A 24640-nucleotide genomic window follows, 5' to 3' on the forward strand; every position below is an offset into this window, starting at 1 on the left:
TACGCCTTGTACCTGGACATGTTTCCTTCTTTAGTTTTGGGAAGTTTTCAGCCATGTCTTCAAATACATTTTTGAACCCCTTTTCTCTTTCTTCTCCTTCTGGGATCCCTATTATGCATAGATTGGTTCACTTTATATTATTCCATAGGTCTCTTTTATTGCTTTCATTTTTTTTTCCATTTGTCTTTTTTTTTTCTTGCGATACGCGGGCCTCTTACTGTTGTGGCCTCTCCCATTGCGGAGCACAGGCTCTGGATGCACAGGCTCAACGGCCATGGCTCACGGGCCCAGCCGCTCCGCAGCACGTGGGATCTTCCCGGACCAGGGCACGAACCCGTGTCCCCTGCATCGGAAGGCGGACTCTCAGCCACTGTGCCACCAGGGAAGCCCTCTTTCTGTTATTTTGATTGGATGATTTCCATTGTTCTATCTTCCAGATCACTTATTCGTTCTTCTGCATTATTCAATCTGCTATTTATTGCCTTTAGCTCAGCTTTTGTGTCGGAAATGAGTTTTCTAATTTTTATAGGCTCCTCTTTATGGTTTCTAGTTCCTTTTTACAGTAATTTGCATTTCTATCGATAATCTTTTTTTTTTTTTTTTTGGCCGCACCACATAGCTTGTGGGATCTTAGATCCCTGCATTGAAACTGGGCCCTCAGCAGTGAAAGTATGCAGAGTCCTAACCACTGGATCGCCAGGGAATTCCCTCAATAAACTTTAATTCCTTCTGTATTTTCATTATCTTTTTTAAACTTGGTGTCTGAAGAGGTCTGTTTCATTGTTTGTTCTTTCAGGGGAATTCTCTTGATCTTTTAATTGGAAGTGGTTCCTCTGCTTCTTCATTTTACTTATATTTCTGATTCTAGGAGTTTAGGAGAAACTGTTCTTGGAGGATTGTTTTTATGAGGGAACATCCCTTTGTAGCCTGTGTGGCCCCTCCCTTCATGCACCACTTAATGAAGGCGCTTCACTTCTATGGCAGGCCCAGGCTTCTTCCATGTACACCCCTGGTTGCAGCCATACCACACTCCAGCCCCTTCAAGCTGTCTCCACACAGCCAACACCAGCCCTCTCCCTGGGTTTGTCCTCTAAAGTCCGAGTTTAGCACCCAGACCCACATGCAACAGCGAACAAGTCTCAGGCTGGCATGTGCAGGGCAATGGCATGGACCATCTATGCAGCTCTCTTTCTGTTCTACCTGCTGTCAACTTGCTGTTGCACTCTCCTCCAAGCCTCTGAAGCTCCCTTTCTGTCCTGGCTGATCTCTCTGCCAGTGAAGGGGCTTCCCAGGATGTGGGAACTTCTGCTCTTTCACAGCTCCCACCTAGGGGCGCAGGTCCCATCCCAATTTCTTTTCTTTTTCGTCCCACCCAGTTATGTGGAGATCTTTCTTGCAATTTTGGGTGCCTGATATTCTGCCACCGTTCAGTAGGTATTCTGTGAGAATTGTCCACATGTATGAATATTTTTGATGTACTCGTGGGAGGAGGTGAACTCCACGTCCTTCTATTCTGGCATCCTGATTCTTCTCCCATAAAGCTTTGAATTAGCAAATTCGCCTGCCAACTGAGTGCTTTCCAAGTGCAGGGAGCTGCTCTGGCACCAGGGTCAAAGTTGAACAACCAGATATGTGTTCAAGGACTTGCAGCCCAGAGGAAGCAGCCCTGAAGGTAACAGTCACAACACACTGTACAGGGAGCCCTGTGAGCAGGGAAAGGACAGCACCTAACTGTGCCTAGGAGACTAGGGCGGGTAACTGACCAGATAACGTCACGGCTGAGATCTGAAGAGTAAGGATTCTCTTAGGAGACAAGAGGAGGGGAAGTGTGTCATAGGCAGAAGGGACAGTTCAGCAGAGTGGGGATGTGAGAAATCAGAGCCGTTTGGATAATGGTGAGACATCTGTGGGGATGGCAGTGAAAACTGGATAGGTAGGTAGGACACACACCAGAGCGGCCTTAGATGTCACATGAAAGCTGTGAATTTCATTCTGAAATAACGGAAAGCTTTTCATGCAAAGAAATGTCATCATCTGATTTGTGTTTTCACTATTGAGGAAAGATTGAAAGGCGCTGGGACCCAGCAGAAAGCCCAGTGAGGAAATTAAGAAGCAGTGTGCGTTAGAAGGCTTGGGCTGCTATAACAAAATGCCACAGACTGGGGGGCATAAACAACTGAAACCTATTTTCTCACAGTTCTGGTGGCTGGAAGTCCACGATCAAGGTGCCGGCAGGGTTGGGTTCTCCAGAGGCCTCTCCCCTTGGCCTGCAGGTCCTCATGTGGCCTCTTCTCTATGCACACACATCCCCGATGTCTCCTCCTCTTCTTATAAGGGTACCCGTCACACTGGATCAGGGCGCCACCTAATTACCTCTTTAAAGACCCAATCTCCAGATACAGTCAGAGTCTCAGTTACTAGGGGTTAGGACTTCAATACGGAAATTTTTCCGTGGCGGCAGGGGGGGAACACAACTCAGTCCGTAACACAGTAAGCATGGAGAAGAGGGAAAATGGAAGGACAGTTAAGCAGAGATCAACATGGCCTGATTAGTGATGGGCCAGGTACACACAAGAGATGAGGAGGTCTGCTTGAGCTTTGGTTTTGGCAACCAGGTATGTGCTGGTGCCATCTGTCAAAAAAATGAATAAAGAAGGAGGCTTGGTACAACCAGAAAAACGAGGAGTTCAATTATCAACATGCTGCAATTGAAGTAGTAATTTCTAGTCAACAGGTAAGTAAAAGTTTGGAAACTGAGGGTGTATGAGATTGTCCAAAAAGAAAATGTGAAATAAGAACAGAAGGGAATGGAATCTTGGTGAATAACATCAAAGGTGCCAAACATGAAGGGCGTGGAGGTCTATCCAGACAAAGAATGAGAGCAAAGTGACACAAAAATTAAGAGAGAGATGAACTGAAGGGGAGATGGTTGTTAATTCCTAAGTCTTTTACAGAAACTTAATGGTATTCTACTTCAAGGATCAAAATATGTGCTTTTCATGAGTTCTAATCTGCCTGTGTTAGTAAACTAGGATCTCAGTATCCAGAATGCCTTCACAATACCCTATCGATAGTATATAGCTTTTCCTATATCTTTTGCAAATTCTAAATCTTTAGAATGAGAAAATATCTTTAAGCTAAAATATGATGTCATATATCTTTAAACTGATCAGTACACTGATTTTTTTCAGGATTACTTATTCTTGACAATATTCCCATTTATGTTGGAATACAACTTTTGAGGTTATTTATAACAATGTATATGCCTTAAATACTGTAGAGGTGATAAGATATCTAATGGACTAATGTCTGAACAATATAATACACCTTGGCACACCAAGCAGCCTGATATCTGTTCATGAAATCTATTTCAATGGCGCTAGTGATTTAATGTAGAAAATAGAAAACAAGCTGCATAGTGGAATAATATTTATTTATCAGCTATACTGTGAATATTATTTTTCAACAATCAGATATAGACACTTGAAAATTCCACAGTACTCTAGAGACCCAAAGGCACAGTTTTAAAAAAGTGACCAAAGGGAATATTAATTCTGGAAGATTTTTAGTCAATTCAACACTATTATACACTAGAGGAAAAAAAAAAATTTCCACAAACATTCCCTCACAAGGCTGGTACTTTTATATTTACATAGTATTATTATAACAATTTAAAATGTTAATCTATGATACAATAATGTTACTTCAGAAAACATAAAAAATATAGTTGTTTTTTTTAATAGCCATGCTCCCATTTTTGATGAAAGCTAGTCAGTTCACATCCTAATGTTAGCTTGACACTTTACAAATGCACAAGAGATGTGGAGTCAGCTTAGTAAACCTGTGCAACAGAAGCCATCAGACAGAAGGTTCCTCATCACTCAGGTCTGAGTCAGCCTCATCTACCCCCTCAATGACCGACTTCTTCCCTTTACAGCAGGAGACAATCAAGCCAATCACGAACACCTGCAAATGTAAACGAGCTGTATGTTATTTCTCAAACCTGAAGTCATCCAGAAAGCACCAAATTTAAAACCCAATAGCATTGCTGTGACAAAAACAGGCCACTAATGGTCACAGCAGCCCTGGGACACCTGTACTTACCCCAAGGAAGGCCCAGTTACCAAAGTAGTAGGCGGCACTAAAGAACCAGAACTTGTGAAGGAACAGGTAGGTCCGGGTGACAGTACACTGATCTATAAAAGCAAATAAAGGACTAGGGTGAGGTAGTTTCTCTCTTGAAATAGACTATTAATACTTGACCTAAAAGGTTATTAACCAAGACTAATTATCAGTATTAGAGACAGGATTGAAATCTAGGCCTATCTCCAAAGCCCACTCTTTCAATCACCTTAATATAGTTTAAATTATCAACTAATATGACACATTTTTAAAAGTGAACGCCACCAAGGTAACCCCAGCTCTTAGGTGTAAAAAATTAGATTGGCTAGTTCAGTATAATTGAAATAGAAAAAGCATTTTAACCTGGAATGCCAGACACATCCTAAAACAAAACAAAGTTTTCCTGATGAAGAATGAAGAAAGTGATCAGATGTGGTTAGCATTCTTTTCTAAGAATCCAACTGAGAGATTTTTTTGAGCTTTTTTTTCTTTTTAAGATTGCTATTGAAAAAATGGCCGCTGCTTATAAAGAAATACAGAAAAATCATTATTTACTGATTTGCTGTCTGAATTTTAGACAGCATTATAGCTCGAATTTTAAAAAAAATCACTTTTCTCCTTCAAAAAAAAATAAGAAACTTTTAAAGAGAAACTGGCAGACTGGTTACTTGGTATTTGTGTGAGACTCCGTACTATTTTATCCAAATACATTGTTTCCATTAGTTTACAAAGTCCTTTATACATATATCTAGTAAAGGAAGTCTAAGGAAATACTTGTTTATGAAAACCACTTGTCCCATGGATTTCTGAAAAGTAGCATTAGGTTCTATTTTATCCCAACCCTCCCCTCCCTTCCCCTACAGTTCAGCATGTCCTTCTGGATGGCTCAATGCCCAGCTGGACAGACAGCCTCTGCTTCTGGCAGGAAAACATGCCATGTAACAGAGAAGCACCTTCCTCTCACAAGCAGGAGAGCAATTTAATGTGGATCCTCTGATCCCCAAGGGCCCCCTTCGTATTCCTCGTTCTCTTTCTCAACACAAAAGTCTAAGAGGAATATGCCAAGCTTCCTAAGAAAAACCAAAAAGGTATCAAGCAGCAGGGGAGGGACAAATGTTTCTCTCCTGTCCTACAGTCCCTGCCCCCAGATCACGGCCTCACACCAGGCGCCAGAGCTCAGGCAGCAGAGACGCCTCCCTGCAGGAAAGCCACTGCTCAGCCACTCTGCCCCAGAGCAAATTCTCCCCTCCATCACAGAAGGTGCTTCACAGTAATACAACGCACTCAATTTGCCACTTCTTCCACTGGATTGGCCTGAATATTCCACAGGACGCATCAGAATACCTGGCATTCATACTCAGTGTGACTGCTGAAAAACTAAACTTTTTAAAAAGGGGATATTTTACTTTAAAATCATATTGCTGAATAATACATTTTCTAATTTCGTTTGACTAAAATCTGAGAAGATTCCAAGGATGTCAAAACCAGATGCTCTGAATATGCCTTGAAAATGAAAGTATAACTTAAATGTCCGGCACGACAAAGCAAGCCCAGGCCCTGGTCTCGACAGACTTGACGTCAGGTGTCATTCGGTCACTTCTCTGCCATGTGAACGGGCAAGTCTGAACCACGAGACTCTGCTTGTCACCACACTTCCTGACAGGTGCATCCTGAAGACCAAGCGAGGGTTGCAGAGTGGCAGTTAATGTCCATTTTCTTCTTCAAGATATACTAAGACCATGATAAAGAATAAAATTTTCAAGAGCTGCTCAAATGGTGCCAATAAAAACTCATCCTAAGATTTTAGAAGATTATGTGCACACCAGTAGTGAGGAAAATACTCACTTAGGTATTAGCATCACGATTACTCTGTACATGTTCATTATTCTTCTGTCTCTACAGTCAAAACAGATACAAATGCATGTGGTGAAATTTAAATGTGTATAATGCAGTAAAAGGATACCTGCTGCACAGCCATATACCTTTAAATAAAAATAACCAATTTGAAATGAACGGAACGGGCTGTAAAAAATGCTTGTTCACAGTTATTTTAAAAACATCAACAGTATCTTTCGTGGCTTAAGCACTACATGAGCTCTACTGTACAAGTACAAACCTGTTATTTTTTAATAAGTTTATTTATTTATTCATTTATTTATTTTTGGCTGAGTTGGGTCTTTGTTGCTGCGCCAAGGGCTTTCTCTAGTTGCGGCAAGCAGGGGGTACTCTTTGTTGCGATGTGCGGGCTTCTCATTGCAATGGCTTCTCTTGATGCGGAGCACGGCCTCTAGGCATGTGGGCTTCAGTAGTTGTGGCGTGTGTGGGCTCAGTAGTTGTGGCTCGCGGGCTTAGCTGCTCCACGGCATGTGGGATCTTCCCAGACCAGGGCTTGAACCCATGTCCCCTGCATTGGCAGGTGGATTCTTAACCACTGTGCCACCAGGGAAGCCCACAAACCTGTTTTTAAGAAGTTATTCAACCTTCTCAACATTGCTAATGATCTAAACTTAAAAAATAAAAAGTTCTCTTACTCATTTCCATACCTAAAGGTATTTGGGAGGTCAGAACTTGAGCAAACCAGAAATTTTAAGGCCAGAACAGGGATTACAAGACAAAGGCTGAGCTGGCAAAAGCAGGTAGAATCAAATCACTTTTCCCAGGGGGTCTAATAATCCACTCAGTGACATTTTATATTGGCTATACCTGCTGACTATTTTCCCCACCACAAAAAAACAAATCTTAAATATTTTTCCTATCACATTATTTCACATCTTTACCACTTTCAGAGGCTGGAGATTTGATGCAAGCCTTCTAAAATAAGAAAAAAATGTACATCGTTGGTGTTCTGCTTTGTTGTTGAAAAAGTATGTAACAGCTTTTATAGTTATCTTTATATGTATATGTATGTGTCATTATATTTATATGTGTATAAAGTGGCATATGTCCACAGAGGAATTTTAGTTAATAATCCCCATGCATATATTTGATGTTTGAGTGTTAACTCCACACTGAATACACCATCTGCCACCTCCCAGCTGCCCACCTGAATCATAGATCTCTAGGAGATCTAGAGAGGGGTTTCTACTGCTCTCTAAAAAACAACAGTAAGTATTTCAAACTTGGTTTGGCCTTCAAAGTAAATGTGAATTCCTCAATTTAGGGAGTACATTCTAAATCCGGAATTGTTCGGGAGACTGCTGGCTGTTATTCCTCACAGGGACACATAAACTTCCAATTACACCAAAGAGTGCATGTTTACAATGAAAAGCTAAAAATAGGGGTTCAGCCAAAATTTTTTCTTCAGACAAAGTGGCCATACAGTAAAGATCAGGATTAAAAGAGCCAAGAAAGCACCTGGAGCGTATGAATAGAATCAAAATCCTGCTTCTACCATCCTCCCCCCATCTGTTCTCACGCATCATCAAACTAGATGCGTAACTAACAGAAAGTGCAATTAAACTTGTTTCTCATGTAACAGCCGCCTTTATAAATATACCTGATAGATTTTATACTACTTATTTCTTGCTTCCTTTTAGACCACTGGTTATGTCATTGTTAATGTGTGCTGACTGCCACTAACATAACTCTGCTCATTAACTATAATAAACAGCACCTTCTACTTTAAATATATTTTGAAAAACAATACTTAGAGCTGATTTAAGCCACCATTATGTCATCACCATGTTACACCTTCACTTGAAATCAGCTTAGAATTAATTAACTCTATATTTGTACTTTACTTATAAAACAAATCCTTATGTTACATGTGCATACAGAGAGAGGGCATTTGGGAAAATTCATATACCACAGAGAATTTTAAAGCAATTTCTTTAATTGACTAGTGACAATAAAAATGGGAGAAGATTGGACTATTTAGAACACCACTTCCTTTCTCATGGTTGCCCGTGATCGTGCTAACTTTGGTTTCTGATTAGGGTCTTGCTACTACTGAATATAATAGACGTACAAATCTTAACTGGAAACAGGCTAAGGATCTCAGGCTTTATTGTGATATGATTAGGAATTATTTACCAAATGGTTTTAACAAAGGGGATAACATGAGTGCACTGCAGGCTGGCAGAGGGAACTGAGCGTAGGAAGAGGTTCATCAAACCAGGAAACAATCCAAGTGAAAACACGAGCTGTCGGGATGAAAGGAAGGCTGGATCTGAGCTTCTGGGGAGTAAAATGCCAGTGAATAACTACTGTCAAATGGATTTACAGCATGTGAAATATATACGCACAAAAAGATCTGAGCAACTAGCAACATATATCCAAATAAGGGAGGGCAGAAAAAATTTAAATATGTAATAAAAACCAAAATTGTACGCTCATCTGAAACTTAACAAATGGCATACAGTTTAATAATGTTTTGTTAAATCTCACTGCAGGAGCTGGGTAAAAGGGAAAGAAAGAATTGGCGAACATCAAAAATCACAGAAATTCTAAAGGAAATTGATTCATTATATTTTATGGATATACAAATTGTACCAGGCTAATAAAGATTGCACTTGCCACATGTTTTGTACTAAAGAGTAACTTTTTATAGTGACTATTTTAAGAACCAGTATCATCTGTGTTGAGCTCTGATTACATTTAAGTAAGTTTAATGTATTTCAAAGATGCTAAAATATGTATTGCTCCTTTAAGAAAGAATGCACCTAATTTCATTTGTCTTGACCATATAAAAATAATTGGCCATACTCAACTTATAAAAGAGAGTTACAAAGGTAAGCATTAGCATAACATGTAGACACAATCTTAAACTGTATTAGTAAACTCTAAATTAATTATATTTACTATTACTCTTAATTGTCCAAGATAGTAAAATATAAAACAACTGCCTTCTATTACTTTATCTTTTTCATAAAATGATAGTAATTTAAGATGCATAGCAGAAAATATTAGAGATAGAAAATTGAGATTTGGTTCTTGAGTCTGCCACTTATATTTACTGTGAGACTCTGGAATCATTTAACTTCTAAGTATCAGTTTCCTTCTAAGTGTCACTGAGATAATATCTACTTCTGATGGATAGTGATAAGATAAACTGAACTTCTGAGAATTAAATTAGAGAGAATTCTACATGTGCTTTAAAAAAAAAAAAGTTTGATGTTTTAGGAGACAGCATCCTTAAGCAAGGATCTATAATAAGTGGCTGAGAAGTTTTACAAAATCACCTGGGCTGTCTTCAGAGTGGACTCTGAAGAACTGAGAAACCTTACACATAGTTCACTTCAGTGTACTGTCCTAGCTGAACTGTCATCAACACAATCAAAATGTCACCTAGAAAAACAACTTCGACAGTAAAAGACTTTCTGGATCTCAAGCAAAACCCAAGAAAAATATGCTCTGATCAATACTTAATTTTCTGGTCTGCATGGCAACCTCACTTGACAACGGACACAATACATGAGGCTTTCTCAGCTGGATGATACCAGCCAATGTCAGTGAGGCCCTCTTCTGACTCCAGGCCCACCTAGAAACTACGTGACTATAAATTTGGTTTTCCAGATTCCTTCCTCCATTGAGAATTCACTAGCCCTGAGCCTCTAGTTTCTTTAATGGTTATACTTCCTATGGTAAATTAATAAACTGCCACCTGGCTAAAACTTTAGTTTCCTCTCCACTTATCTGGAGTCAAATACAGATGCTGGAGATCAAGCAGGATTCTTAAATAATAATTCTATCTCATCACTCTAACTTCAATATTGCTCTGCCCATTTGATGGGGAGAATTAAATGGAATGAGGCTATCAACACAGAGTTATTATTTGTCAAGTGAAAGATTATAAGTTCATAGTACTTAACCATGAAGGACTATTTTAACTTGTTGAACACAAAGCCTTCTGGTTCAAGAGAGTAGACTGAGCACAGTCATTTGTTTCCTGTCCTGTTTCCCAGGACCTCATTAAAGTTATGAAGCAGGAATAAAGCCAGGAGCAAACTTTTTATTTATTTTTTATTTTTTGTTGTTGTGTTGCATCTTCGTTTCTGTGCGAGGGCTTTCTCTAGTTGCGGCGAGCGGGGGCCACTCTTCATTGTGGTGTGCAGGCCTCTCACCCTCGCAGCCTCTCTTGTTGCGGAGCACAGGCTCCAGACGCGCAGGCTCAGTAGTTGTGGCTCACGGGCCTAGCTGCTCCGCGGCTAGTGGGATCCTCCCAGGCCAGGGCTCGAACCCGTGTCCCCTGCATTGGCAGGCAGATTCTCAACCACTGTGCCACCAGGGAAGCCCCAGGAGCAAACTTTTTAACAGCGAAGAGAATGGGAGGAAGGCCATCCAGTGATAGGAGACCTCAGCAATATTCTGGACGATGGAAAGCCACATTTAAACGGTCTCCAGTAAAACAGCTGGTTTCCTTCTCATTTACTTTAAAATATAACTTAAGGATCAAGAAACCCCAGTCATAAAGTCCCCAGTGATGAGGCCTCCCAGATTCCTGATACTTAAATACAAACTAGCATAAATATGAATGAATCATCAGATATATACAGAAAACGATCGGCATGAGGGGAAAAAACAAGATAAACAGAAATGCTCCACGATGAACTGAACTGTAATTTACTTAAAGGAAACAAGGAAACGATTAAGAAAAATGTTTAGTATCTTCACATATTGATGAGGATATAACATCCATAAAACAAAGATGCTTGAAAAAGAAAAATGAGACACATAAAGTACCTCAAGGAAAGTACAAGTTTGTTACATGAAGTAAAGAATTTAGGGTATAGTTTGAAGATAAAGCTGAATACATATCCAAGAATCTAGAGCAAAATGGTAGGCTGAAAATACCAAATATGAGAGGAGACAGATGATGAACTGAAGATATCCAGCAACTAATGAACAAGAGCTCCCCAAGGCGAAAATGGAGAAAACAGAAACTATCAAGTTAACTTTAAAAGAAGAAATAGACTGGCGCTGGATTTCTCACCAGTCAAAAATGAAACACAGATGGTGCAATGCCTTGAAAGTTCTAAAAGAAATGAAGTCTTCCGTAGAATTCTAAGCACAAACCCATCAATTCTATCAATTGGGAGGATATAATACTTTTCAGATATACATTTTGCGCAAAGCATTTCTTTTCTTTAACTCTAGGTAAACTAAGAGATTTGGGAAGGAAATCAAGAAAGAAGATATGGTTTCTAATGCATCAGAAGTCCAATGAACAGAAATTATAACATTAGAGCTGAACAGCACAATTACAAAGCAATTAATCCAAAGAAAAGGGGTCAGCAGGTACTTGGAAGTAAATACGATGGGTTTCCTCCAACAGATAAAGTGACAAGAAGCGACAAGACACTAGGTAGATATCAATCTTATGTTACTTTAAGAACATTTTTTAACAAGAGAAAGGAAAAAAGGAACAAATTTTAAAAGTGGTTCAATTCTACAAATGCTGGTTGAACAAGGCAGAAAAATATACTCATATATATCTATGTTTTCTTATCCTCAAGAAGCTTACACGTTCCTATAAAAGGGTAGGACAGAGATAAGACACATAAATAAAGATAGATTAAGACAGAGTAAGGTCATGTCATCAGAAGTATAAATGCTATGGGGATTCAAATGAAAAAAAGAGAAATGGCACACGTGTTTGGAGATTCAAAAAAGAAGGTCAGGTTTGAAAGAAACCTTGTAAGAGGGCCAGGATTCTGACTGACAAAGATGGGAGGAGATGGGTAGAAATTGGCTGTGACATTCCAAGAACAAACAGTTGAAAAGCAAAGACGGAAAAGATGGCCACGTTCTGGAAGTGTATGAAAAAAGGCTGGAAACATGCAGGACGGGTTAGAGAGTGGAATCCTTCAGTCCTCGGCTGAATTTATCAGATGGTACAGGGCAGCACTTAAGGTTCCTGGTGGAGGAATGACATTGTCAGAGGACTTGAGAACAGCCGTTTCCACAGTGTGGTTTGCAGACCAAAACCGTCAGAAAATTCTCGGGTCCCTCCTCAGATCCACTGAATCAGAAATTTTGCGACGTATTTCGCAAGCATTCCAAGTGATTCTGATGCACACGAAACTTCGATAACCACTGCTTCAGAACAATTAGGCTAACAGCACTGTGTAGTGTGGATCAGAGTGGACCACTAGTTAAAAGGCTCAGCAATTCATCTGACATGTCATTTAGGTGAGATGTGAGGGTCACTATGGCAACAGACTCTGCATCCCCTAGCAACTGACTAGCTGAAGAGAAAGTGAGTGAAGATAACTGTGCCATCACTGAAGAATGATGAAGAATGAAAAGAAATAGTGAAGTCAGGACATACGGTCCAAGACCTTATCTAATAGTTTGTACTTCCCCAATAATTATTCATTTTAAACATTTTTATAAAAGCACATTACCAAAATAAGAAGGCTCTGTATATTATTTTCATATGGTTGATAAGTCTCATTTAAGACTACCCATAGATTAAGCTAACACCCTAACATCTTAATTTCGCTTTCTTCCTTGACCCTGCACACCACACCGCAACTACACATGTGCTTTCAGCCATAAGGGAAACCTAATGAAGAAATGTACGGTAACCAACGGTAGACTGAGAAGTTACTAGGTTTCTTATTAGTTCTCAGTTTATGATGGAATACCAAGAACAAAGTCAAACAGGTTCAAAGGAAAAAAAAGGACAGCCTTGAAAGTTGCAAATAGATTTTAAAAGACAATTATTCTACATATTATCAAATACAGAATATAAAATATTAAGCACTGTTTTCTAATTAAAACTCTAAAAACACACACATAACCCTTTTCTCTCTCATATGCTATACTCGACTCCTCAGCAAATCCCACTGGCTCTACCTTCAAAATCTATCCAGAATCTGACCACTTCCTGCCACTTCCACCACCACCATAAGCTCTGCCTTGGATTCCTGCAAAAGTTCTCTCAACTTGCCTTTGCCCTTGGTTTATTATGGTCTATCTCAGGGGCTGGTAAACTTTACCCCAAGAGGATACATTTAGACCATTCCTTGTTTTTGTAAGTTTTGCTGGAACACAGCCACTGCATCCGTAACGTACCGTGTACTGCAGCTTCTGTGCTGCAGTGGCAGAGCTGAGCAGTGTGGATGGACCCTACTGTAGGTCTCACGGAGCCTAAAATATTGACTATCCAGTCCTTTAGAGAAAAAGGTTGCCAGGCCCTGGTCTACATATCACATCAAGTCATCTGCTCACAACCTTCTAGACTTTGCATCTGAGCGTAAAACCTGAAGTCCTTAACCTTGATGACTTGCCCTTCCTCTTCCACTTCCACTCCCCCTCCCCCACCCCACTCTGCACCTGCTGTCACCTTGGTCTGCAGGGCTTCTCCCCAGGAATCTCACTTCCTGAAGGTTGTTTTGCCCAGATGTCAGCTTCTCAGTAAGGATTTCCTTTCTACTCTACTCAGCATTTCAAACCATCCCTCCCTCCTTCTGTGCACCGCTTACCCTCCTTTGGCACTTTATTTTTCTCCGTAATGCTTACCGCCTGACATACTTATTTGTCTCCTTCTACTAAGTAAGCTCCATGAGGACAGGAATATTTGAGCTTTGTTCACTGTTGTGTCCCTAGTACCTGGAAGAGTGCCTGGCACATACTAGATATCAATATAAACATTTGTTACATGAAAAAGCAAGGAAGAATAGATAAGAAAAACTAAATGATCATATGGAATCTTGGAAATTAAGACGTTTATAAATTTATTTTAGAATTTCAAGACACACAGGCTTTGATTCTCAGTATTAGAAAAAATGATTATGTCAATATCTTCCAAAGGTGTTCAAATTGCAAAGGCTGTTATTATTGTTGTATCCCTCAAATAAACAGGATAACTTTCTAAATAAGGCTATCAAAATTATCACAATTCTAGGTGACCTGACTTCTCATCTTTAGACTAAATCTAACTGTCCTTAACTTTCCCATCCCCACCTCCAAATTTACAGACTATAAGACAAAAAGACCATATAGTGTTTTTTTTAAAGGCCCCATGTGCTTGAGTCTGAGGGAAAGGATTACATATATTCTCTCTACAAAATTCCAGAAAGCTAAAATTAATTAGCTTCACTTAACATGGGGTAGGAGGTATTAAATTTGAAGTCCATATTCAAACCTGTCTTTTAAATCCACACAGAAAGAGTCTGGTACCATTTTCATTTCAAATTACATTTATGGACCACCCACTTGGGCACACAGCACCACAGGAGACATTAACAAATACTGTCATCACAAAGCATCAGTGTTCCTTTTTAATCTCAGGCCATACAGCTAAGTTTCTAATGAAATCCCTTGACCAGCTTCATTTTCAGCCTCTTAAAATTGGCTTTCCTTACAATGAGCTTTTTATTTATAACTGTATACCAAACATCAGATGTAAACTAGTGGAGTAACTCCTTTAATAAAACTAGTTTTAAACAGTAGTCTCTCCTGAAAAGTACATTTTTCAATTAAAAAAATTTATTTTTATTTTTTAATTTTGCTTACAGGTCAAAGTATTGGTAGGTTAAAAAAAGAAAAATCACCTGAATCCATTGTTAGCGATTATGTAAGTACTTGAGCACTACTGCTTAGTTACCTTGACTTATAAAATCTCCTGGAAACTCAGAAGTTCAAGTAGAAAGAAATATTTCATATTCTGGGAAAAAGATGTTACCAAGAATTCGAGAATTACATTTTCTCAGGGAATTCCTTGGCGGTCTAGTGGTTAGGACTCCGTGCTTTCGCTGCTGAGTGTGGGTTCACTCCCTGGTTGGGGAACTAAGATCCCACAATGCCATGTGGCATGGCCAAAAGAAAAGAAAAAGGAAATACATTTTTTCCAAGTCTCAGTAACTACCCTCCCCCCACTGCTACCTTTCAACAAACTGGAAGGAAAAAAGTCTTCTCTATAATCAATAGCTACTGGGCAGACGCATGCCACTATCTGGTCCCTCACTGTTTTCATCCTTTAAAAGGCTTAACGGTGTTTTTTCTTTAGTTACAGAATAAAAGCTATTGATCAACAACAAAAAACAGTGAGTATTTATTTCTTTATTCCACATCTTGTTTCCTGGAGATACAGCCCGACTTTTTAAATATATAATATATATATTATATATATATATATATAATATATATACACACATTTTTTTTTTTTCTCTTTGCTGTACGCGGGCCTCTCACTGTTGTGGCCTCTCCCGTTGAGGAGCACAGGCTCCGGGCGCACAGGCTCAGCGGCCATGGCTCACGAGCCTAACCACTCCGCAGCATGTGGGAACTTCCCGGACCGGGGCACGAACCCGTGTCCCTTTCATCGGCAGGCGGACTCTCAACCACTGCGTCACCAGGGAAGTCCCACACATTTTTTTCTTATTGAAGTATAGTTGATTTACAAAATTGTGTTAATTACTGCTGTACAGCAAAGTGATTCAGTTATGCATATATAAACATTCTTTTCTTACATTCTTTTCCATTATGGTTTATCACAGGATATTGAATGTAGTTCCCTGTCCTGTACAGTAGGACCTTGTTGTTTAGCTATCCTGTGTGTAATAGTTTACATCTGCTCACCCCAAACTCCCACTCCATCCCTCCCCCACTCCCCTCCCCTTGGCAACCACAGGTCTGTTCTCTAGTTTGTGAGTCTGTTTCTGTTTCGTAGGTAAGTTCACTTGTGTCATATTTTAGATTCCACATGTGATATCATATGGTATTTGTCTTGCTATTTCTGACTTATCTTCACATAGCGTGATAATCTCTAGGTCCATCCATGTTGGTGCAAATGGCATTATTTCATTCTCTTTTATGGCTGAGGAGTATGCCATTGCATATATGTACCACAAGTTCTTTATCCATTCATCTGTCAATGGACATTTAGATTGTTCCCATGTCTTGGCTATTGTACAGTGCTGCTATGAACATAGGGGTACATCTTTCTAAATTATAGTTTTATCTGAATATATGCCCAGGAGTGGGATTGTTGGATCATATGGTAATTCTATTTTTAGTTTTCTGAGGAACCTCCATACTGTTCTCCATAGTGGCTGCACCAGTTTACATTTCCACCAACAGTGTAGGAGGGTTCCCTTTCCTCCACATGCCCTCCAGCATTTGTTATTCGTACTTTTTAATGATGGTCATTCTGACCTGTGTGAGGTGGAACTTCCTTGTAGTTTTGATTTGCATTTCTCTAGTAATTAGCAACATTGAGCATCTTTTCATGGCCTGTATGTCTTCTTTGGAGAAATGTCTGTTAAGGTCTTCTGCCCATTTTTCAATTGGGTTGTTTTTTGTTGTTGTTGAATTGTATGAGCTGTTTGTATATGTTAGAAAATAATCCCTTGTTGGTCGCATCATTTGCAAATATTTTCTCCCATTCTGTAGGTTGTCTTTTCGTTTTGTCTACGGTTTCCTTTGCTGAGGAAAAGCTTGTAAGTTTGATTAGGCCCCATTTGTTTATTTTTACTTCTACAGCCTTAGGAGACTGACCTAAGAAAACACTGGTACATTTTATGCCAGAGAATGTTTTGCCTATGATCTCTTTTAGGAGTTATATGGTGTCATGTCTTATGTTCAAGTATTTAAGCCATTTTGAGTTTTTGTGTGATGTGAGGGAATGTTCTAACTTCACTGATTTACATGCAGCTGTCCAGCTTTCCCAACACCACTTGCTGAACAGACTGTCTTTCCTCCACTGTATGTTCCTGATGAAGATTAACTGACTGTAGGTGTGGTGGGTTTATTTCTGGGCTCTCTATTCTGCTCCATTGATCCATATTCTGTTTTTGTGCCAATACCACGCAATTTTGATTATTGTAGCTTTGTAGTATTGTCTGAAGTCTGGGAGGGTTACACCTCCTGCTTTGTTCTTTCTCTTAAGGATTGCTTTGGCAATTCTGGGTATTTTATGGTTCCATATAAATTTTAGGATTATTTGTTTTAGTTATGTGAAAAATGTCATGGGTAATTTGATAGGGATTGCATTAAATCTGTACATTTCTTTGGGTAGTATGCCCATTTTAACATTATTAATTCTGCCAATCGAAGAGCATGGGATATTTTTCCATTTCTTTGAATCATCTTCAGTTTCCTTTATTAATGTTTTATGGTTTTCAGCACATAAGTCTTTCACCTCCTTGGTCAGGTCTTCCTAAGTATTTTATTTTTTTGGATGTGATTTTTAAGGTATTGTTTTTTTACATTCCCTTTCTGATATTTCATTGTTAGTATAAAGAAATGCAACCTATTTCTGTATGTTAATATTGTATCCTGCTACCTTGCTAAATTCATTTGTCAGTTCTAGTTGTTTTTGTGTGGAGTCTCTAGGGTTTTCTAAATATAGTATCGTGTCATCTGCATATAATGACAACTTTACCTCTTACCTACCAATGTGGATAACTTTTATTTCTTTTTCTTGTCTGATTGCTGTGGCTAGGATTTCCAATACTATGTTGAATAGAAGAGGTGAGAGTGGGCATACCTGTCTTATGCCAGATTTTAGTGGGAAGGCTTCCAGCTTTTCACTGTTGAGCATTATTTTGGCTGTGAGTTTGTCATAAATAGTTTTTATTAGGTTGAGATATGTTCCCTCTCTACCCACTTTGGTAAGAGTTTTTATCATGAATGGATGTTGAATTTCTTTTTCTGCATCTACTGAGATGTTCATGTAGTTTCATCTTTTGTTTATGCGGTGTATCATATTGATTGATGTAAGGATGCTGAACTATCCTTGTGAACTTGCAGCCTGACTTCTACACTGTTTATGCACAAAAGCATAAAGCATGAGATAATATATACATTCTTCCATCTATCATCAAAAATATGGTGAATATTTTTCTGTCAAAACATATAAAGCTGTATCATTACATTGTATGTAACGTTATTTCAAGTACCCTAATTGATGGGTAAATACCCAAGTTGTTTCTTTTTGTTTGCTATTTCTTATCTAAACCTCAGTGGGATGTGGAAACTGGTTAGTATTGGAGGAGCAAGAAAATGCAAATATGATTTCAAGATTTCCCTCTGAGTAAACAGTTTAGGGCACACAAAAGGCAGAGGACAACTCCTGCTACCCTATGAGATGAGGGTGACAGGTGGAAACTAAGGGGAAGAGGGAGGGAAAGGAGTTCAACCTTGGAATTGAGGTTTGAGGGGGTGGCAGGACATGCATTTTGGTACAGATAAACCAGATAGTGGTTAGAAGATAGGAATGGAAATCTAAGATTCTGAAGTTATTGATTAAAGTATTAATACCCCTTAAATTATCCAAAATAACTAGGCTTATTTATTGTCAACTGTCAAGTCTCCAAAACATGACTTAGAAAACCTCATTGATCTAGTAAAGCTACATTTATTAGACTAACTGCAGTGAGGGAGGTCAAGGAGGGCAAAGGCAAAGGGTATTTATAAGGGTTAAGGGGCTGGGTTGGACCACTTTTATCAAGGTCTTAGACACTGTGGGGAACAGGCTAGAATTGGGCTACGTTTATGACATAGGTTTTGGGTTGGTGGACGCAGTGAAATGAGAAATCCTGAAGCAAGTCTTCTTGGGCAATTCATCTTGGTAAGTAAGCTACTGGAGTTGTTTCACAGTAGGAGTTGTCAACCGTTTGTGTCTGTTCTCGGTGGTAATTAACGCAGGGGCAGGGAAATGCGTCAGTGCCCAGAACAGTTGAGCATTAGCAACACAATGTTGGTGTCAGTTCCCCACATCTTATGGGATTAAAAAGCTTTTAAAACTTACAGAGCAGCATTTGGGAATGGTTTAGACTTTAGTCTACTATGAATTGTTAACAAGAGAGTGCCCTGGAATGGATAAGATGCTAGAGTTGGAGCATGTATGGAAAATATCCAGAAAGAAGGCACTAGGTTTCTGACACTATCATAAGAAATGGCTTTGAATAGAAAATCCTCCTGTTTCACTCACAGCTTTCTGAGCAAATGCTTAACATAAGAAAGTGTAAAAATTGCTCTATCTTTAAAATTAGGTGAGAAATTTACAGAAATATCTTAAATTGTTTAAGTAAGTTGGATTATATAACCAAACATAGAATACCATCTTTGCATTTAAATTGGTGGGTTATTTAAATATATGAAAAAAATTTTCAACAAGTTTTCAAGTATTATGTGTCCTTAGAGGTTTAATGTCTGAAGAGTTTTCATTATGTTCTTTGTGGATTTAAACTGTCCTTTTGCAGGGCCTCAAATGCCTCATTCTTCAACATGTCATTTATCCCAGTGTATTTTTCACAGTGCATTTACCCTCTTTGTGGATTTAAACTGTCCTTTTGCAGAGCCTCAAAAGGAATACATTCTGTAAACCTAGTCAAAGAATGACTCATTTTCCACAGCTTAATATTCCTATAATTAAACCAAGGTATATTTGATCCTAGAAATTTATACCAGAAATGACAGGAAAATGTGAGAGACAAATTATTTTGTAGCAGATTCAAAACTGAAAGTAAACACAAAAGATCAACTCACTTGCACAAGAAGGTATACTTTTTAATCTAAATTGCTTAGGGAATTACCAGATAGCATACACTGTATTCACTAATTCTTATGTTCAAAATATGTTCTGTCATTTTGTGGGGCAAAATTTATCATGTTGAACCACTGGGCATATCAATTTAAATTTTTTGGAATTTAAGAAAAATAATATATAGAAGTGTAAATTTTTAAAAGGATATAAGTAATGTATAATTATATAAATAATGTAATTATAATACCCCCAAAATGGTAATTAGAAGTGGTTATCTTTAGTAATTCCATATCGTGGCCTGCACTTGGTACTGTCAGTTATTAAAATAGTAGCCATCTGGTGGTGTACAGTGGTTCTCATGTGTTTTTCTTCCCTCCCTTTTATCATTTTCTCAAAATATATACACTTATGTTTTCTCAACCATATATCATGTGATTTAACCTCTTAACAACAGAGCACTTTTTAATAGCCGGATGTTCTCTTACATAACCAGAGAACAGCTATTAAATTTAGGAATTTTAATAATGATTTTATTTTTTAAAATGTGCTCTACCGTCCATTCTTTAACATGTCATTTATCCCAGTGTAGTTTTCACAGTGCATTTACCCTCTAGTGCAAGATCCAATCCAGGACCACGTATTACATTGTGTTCTGCTGTTCCTTGACTACCCTGAATCTGTGAGTTCCTGAGCCTCTGGTCTTTGATGACAATGACAGTTCTGAAGCACACAGCCAGTTCCTTTATACCGTGTTTGTCAGTCGTCAGTCTGGGTTTGTCTCCTGTTTCCTCGGGATCTGATTCTTGTTCCCCGTTCTTCCCAGGGTGTCACATCCTGAGGCACAGGCCGCACTGCCCCTGGATGATGTTAATCTTGTTCACCTGGTACGGCATGTGCCCATTTTCCTCTGAGATGTGCTATGACACCTACTACCTTTCCTCTTACAGCTAACAAACGCTAAGTGGACATGCCTCATTGTGGCTTTCATCTGCGGTTTTCTAAACTGAGTTTAATTTCAATTACTGTATCTTCATTTTTAAACACTGTATTTGGTTCATTTACAAATCTGCTAGGGTTTCATTCATTCTTTTTTAATACTTTGTTGTTCCCTGCCGATATTTTGATCTGGTCTTATTCCTTTCATCACAGTTAGCTGTTCCATAATCTGTGTTGGTAATTCCAATATCAGGGCTTGGCAAGTCTCTTTCTGCTGTCTGCTATTTCTTCTAGCTCTCTTACATGGTGTTTTGATTCCTTGTGTGCTTGTGTATTTGACTCCGATGTCTTTACTTGCACTCCTCTGTGGGAATTCAGTGAAGCCAAGAATTATGGTACTTTCCTCTAGGGAGGACTGCATTTACTTGCACCATGTGCCTACCACATGCCAGAAATTTCAATGAAACAAATTCACTCTGGTGATGTGCATTTGGCTTGCTAATCTGCAAAGAGCTAGTCTGTGGCTACAATTTCTTAGGAACGTGATTCCTTCCTTCCTGTTCTTGACACTAAGGCCAACTTTGCTTTCGGTTTTCTGCAAGTAATATGTTTAACTTTACTTGTAGTTCACCCTCACACGATGGTGCCATCCTTGGGAGAGGGAGGGGCTTAGCTTTGTAAGAGGCTGCATTTCCTATGAGATGCCAACCACTCTCGTGGGCTCTAGACCTGCGTTGTTGAATATAATAGTCACTGGTAACACGGCCGAGACTGAAACTAGGGAACTGAATTTCTAATTGTATTTAATTTAAATTAATTTAACTTAAACTAAAAACTGAAGCAGTGTACAATATTTTTTCATTAAACAACTTTAGTGCTTTGGTAGAACTATACTTCACTTTAACCAATAAATGTTCCCATTTAGATAATGAAAATTTAGTGTTTGAATTAAGATGTTCCTTAAGTATAAAATACACACCAGGTTTTGAGAACTCAGTATGAAAAAGAATATAATGTGTGACACAGAGAAGGCTCTTGGACACCTCCCTTGTTTACTTGGGACGAGGCCAGACAGCAGCCCGCTATACTCTGTCTCTCCTTCACGAAAGATCTGCTAAGCTGTTTGTCCCCACTGATCAATCAGAACAAGAGGCTTGTTGATTTGACCTGAGTAACCTTTAGTTAGATTTCCCTCCTTCTCCAGGCCCCCAAAGGGGCTCCTTCTGCCCTACCCTCAGCCTGAGCCAGCAGACAGCCCTTCCTAAGCAAGCCCTCCTGGCTGACCTCAGGAAAAACATCCCATGGTCATCCCACTCTTATAGATGGTTCCTTCAAGCCTTGCTTACTCCTCCCTAGAAAAGAAAAGCCCTCTCCTGCCTGGCGTCTGAAACACCTGCAAATATCTCACGGTCAGCTCCTCTTTTTGTAGCATCCCCTCTTCCTACTGTAATAATCTGTTTAAATATGTCTCTCCTTTTGACTGCTTGAAATGGTGGATCACTCTTCCCTTGGCTTACAGGAAACTACCGTCACCTAATCTTCCTTCTTAGTTCTCCGTTGCTGGTTGCTCTTCTTGCAACGGGACGGCCACAGAGCTCCACCCTCGCACCTCTTCTCTGTTTGAGTTCACCCTCTAGGTGATCTCACAACAAGCCTCACAGTTTTCCTTCCCACCTGCCCCAGCCAACCCGGCATAAACTTCTCCAGATCTCCAGACCCAACTCAACTGCCAACTCAAGATCTGTACTTGGATGTTCAACAAAGGACTCAACCCAAAATACTCAAACCAGAACCCCATGTTCTCCCTCACTGCATGAATGAGGGAAACAGATCTGTGGAATTAAGAATATACTCACTTTGCAAAAAGAGTCAAGAGGCATTAGCCAAACAGCAAGCTCCTGAATGCACTTCTGTATGGTATCATACTAAAAATTAGATTCATATACAACTTTCAGCAATATCCTCATGCTTTCAGTCCATGTGCCACTTATATGTGGGATTTTTAAGGCTATTTAGAAAGCATGGTAAAAATCCCAAACAAAAAACAAATTCAGAAAGGAATTTTCTTCATAGTTAAATATTTTCACTTAATTCTCTAATACTTCAGCCCATACTACCCTAACTGAAATTGCACTCTCAAAGGTTTAAGATTGGCTAGTTGGTAAATATCTCTCTGAAGCATCCACACGAATGATCTCTGCACACAGCAGTACCTTGGATCCTGTAATACTTTAGTATTCTGTTCATCTCTCATTGCCCAGACTCATGTTTCCTTCTCACATAACCTAGGTTTAAACTCTTTGACCTCTGATTTTCTTTTATATCATCTGTGACTTTGATTTCGTGACTTCAAATGGCCGTCTCCATTATACTAAAAAAGCAGTAACACCCTTTTGTTTTTAAAATTAAAGGACAGATGATGCAAACAAAACACAAAAGTGTGAAATGTAGGAAAAAAAGAGACCTGGAATCCAGACACTTGCATTATAGTCCCAAGTCTCATACTATCAACTTTTAACTTATCTCTTAGGGCCTTAGTATCTGTATCTGCAAAAAAGGGGTATTAAACCAGTTAGATGGATGGCCTCACTAAAGTCCCCTCTTTTTGCTTTAACATTCTAGTTTATATTTTAAAAATTGTTTACAACTTAAGTGTCTCTTTGTAGCCTGTATTTCCATTTCTATACTTGTTATACAGAAAATGAGGGGGAAAAGATTCTCTATCTCTAACTGACATAATATCTTAGATAAAAGTTTGCAGAAGGATAGGTACTTGAGGTTCTGAGCAAACAAGTTAACCTGCTTATATCACTGACAAAAGCAAAACAGCTTGGTAAACACGTTTTATTTATAGAGAATGTATTTTGAGTCACTCCTTGATAATGGGCCTGTTTACTCCAGAACTTAGTGTTCAACTACTTTCTAAAGTAAGATATCAATGCACATTTTACTTTATTAATTTTCCTCTAATATTATCTTGTTATTCAAAATAATTCTTACTTTTCCCTTTGAACTTAATACATATAATTTTAACCCTGCTTTAGCTCTTTAATTTCAAGTCAGTTTTTTGTAATTCACGTAGTTTAAAGTTTAACACATCAGTTTCTATTTTAGCATCATCAGCTAACTTGAGTCATCTTAACCATTAGTCCTAGTAAAATTATATCCTAAAGCTAAAATCTAAAGCCATAGATCGTTCGATGATTTTTTAAGGCTGGCTATATATATTAACAAATATACCTAACCAGAATAATCCACAAAAATCCAGTTTGATTTATACAGATCATCGCATTTCCAGTTGCTTTAATGTCCAAATAAGACAACACAAGTTTACTCCAAGGAAAGATAATTAAATAGGATGACAGAAATAAGACTTTGGGTTCATAGATTTTAAAAAATGATCATTTGGAAATATATTTTCTTGCTTCATCCCTCACTTTACTCCCCAAATATTCAATGCTCCTGCCACAATTTATTTTTTCTGTAAGATGCCTAGTAGATTTGTTTTTATGCCTTGTTAATGCAGGTTCCTTCTCTGCTTGGAATAGCCTCCAGTTTTTTTTGTTTGTTCATTTGGATTTAACTTATGCTTTGGAGCCCAGTTAAAAAGTTACACTGGGGCTTCCCTGGTGGCGCAGTGCTTGGGAGTCCGCCTGCCGATGCAGGAGACGCGGGTTCGTGCCCCGTTTCGGGAGGATCCCACATGCCGCGGAGCGGCTGGGCCCGTGAGCCATGGCCGCTGAGCCTGAGCGTCCGGAGCCTGTGCTCCGCAAATGGGAGAGGCCCCCTTTTGCCTTCCCATAGCATTTTGTCTGTAATTTCATTATAACTTGCCATTTACTTTTCTATTACAATTATTCATTTTCATATCCAAATCGATTAGGCTGTTTGCTTTCCAAAGGCAGGGACTGTGGTATATGTGTCTCCTCTGATGCTTTCTCTCCTTCCCAGAATCTACCCCAGTACTCTATTCTGTTTGTCCACAAAGGGAAACTGATCATTCATCTTCCTCTTTGGGCTCAAATATTTCTGTATATTTATGCTACTCTTTATAATTCTGTGTCTGTTTTAACTATTTTATTCACACTAACATATACGTTGTCTGTGTATTAATGCTTATTAGATTAAGCAGCAATTAAAGAACGT

The 24640-nt window shown here is 38.9% G+C and overlaps 1 protein-coding gene across 1 annotated transcript in view; it reads right to left on the reverse strand.

Annotated features, from left to right (window-relative positions):
* Positions 1 to 3521: 3521 nt before the first annotated feature.
* LMBRD1 (LMBR1 domain containing 1) overlaps positions 3522 to 24640 on the reverse strand; it is a 129735-nt gene continuing 108616 nt past the window's right edge. The window contains exons 15-16 of the mRNA XM_007447201.1: positions 4105 to 4196; positions 3522 to 3966 (exon numbers count right to left, since the gene is read on the reverse strand). Coding sequence (XP_007447263.1) covers positions 3859 to 3966; positions 4105 to 4196 — 200 coding nt within the window. The 3' untranslated portion in view covers positions 3522 to 3858. The remainder of the gene's footprint in view (positions 3967 to 4104; positions 4197 to 24640) is intronic.

The sequence above is a fragment of the Lipotes vexillifer genome, unplaced genomic scaffold (genome assembly GCF_000442215.2).
Source record: "Lipotes vexillifer unplaced genomic scaffold, Lipotes_vexillifer_v1.1 scaffold1180, whole genome shotgun sequence".
Taxonomy (NCBI): domain Eukaryota; kingdom Metazoa; phylum Chordata; class Mammalia; order Artiodactyla; family Lipotidae; genus Lipotes; species Lipotes vexillifer.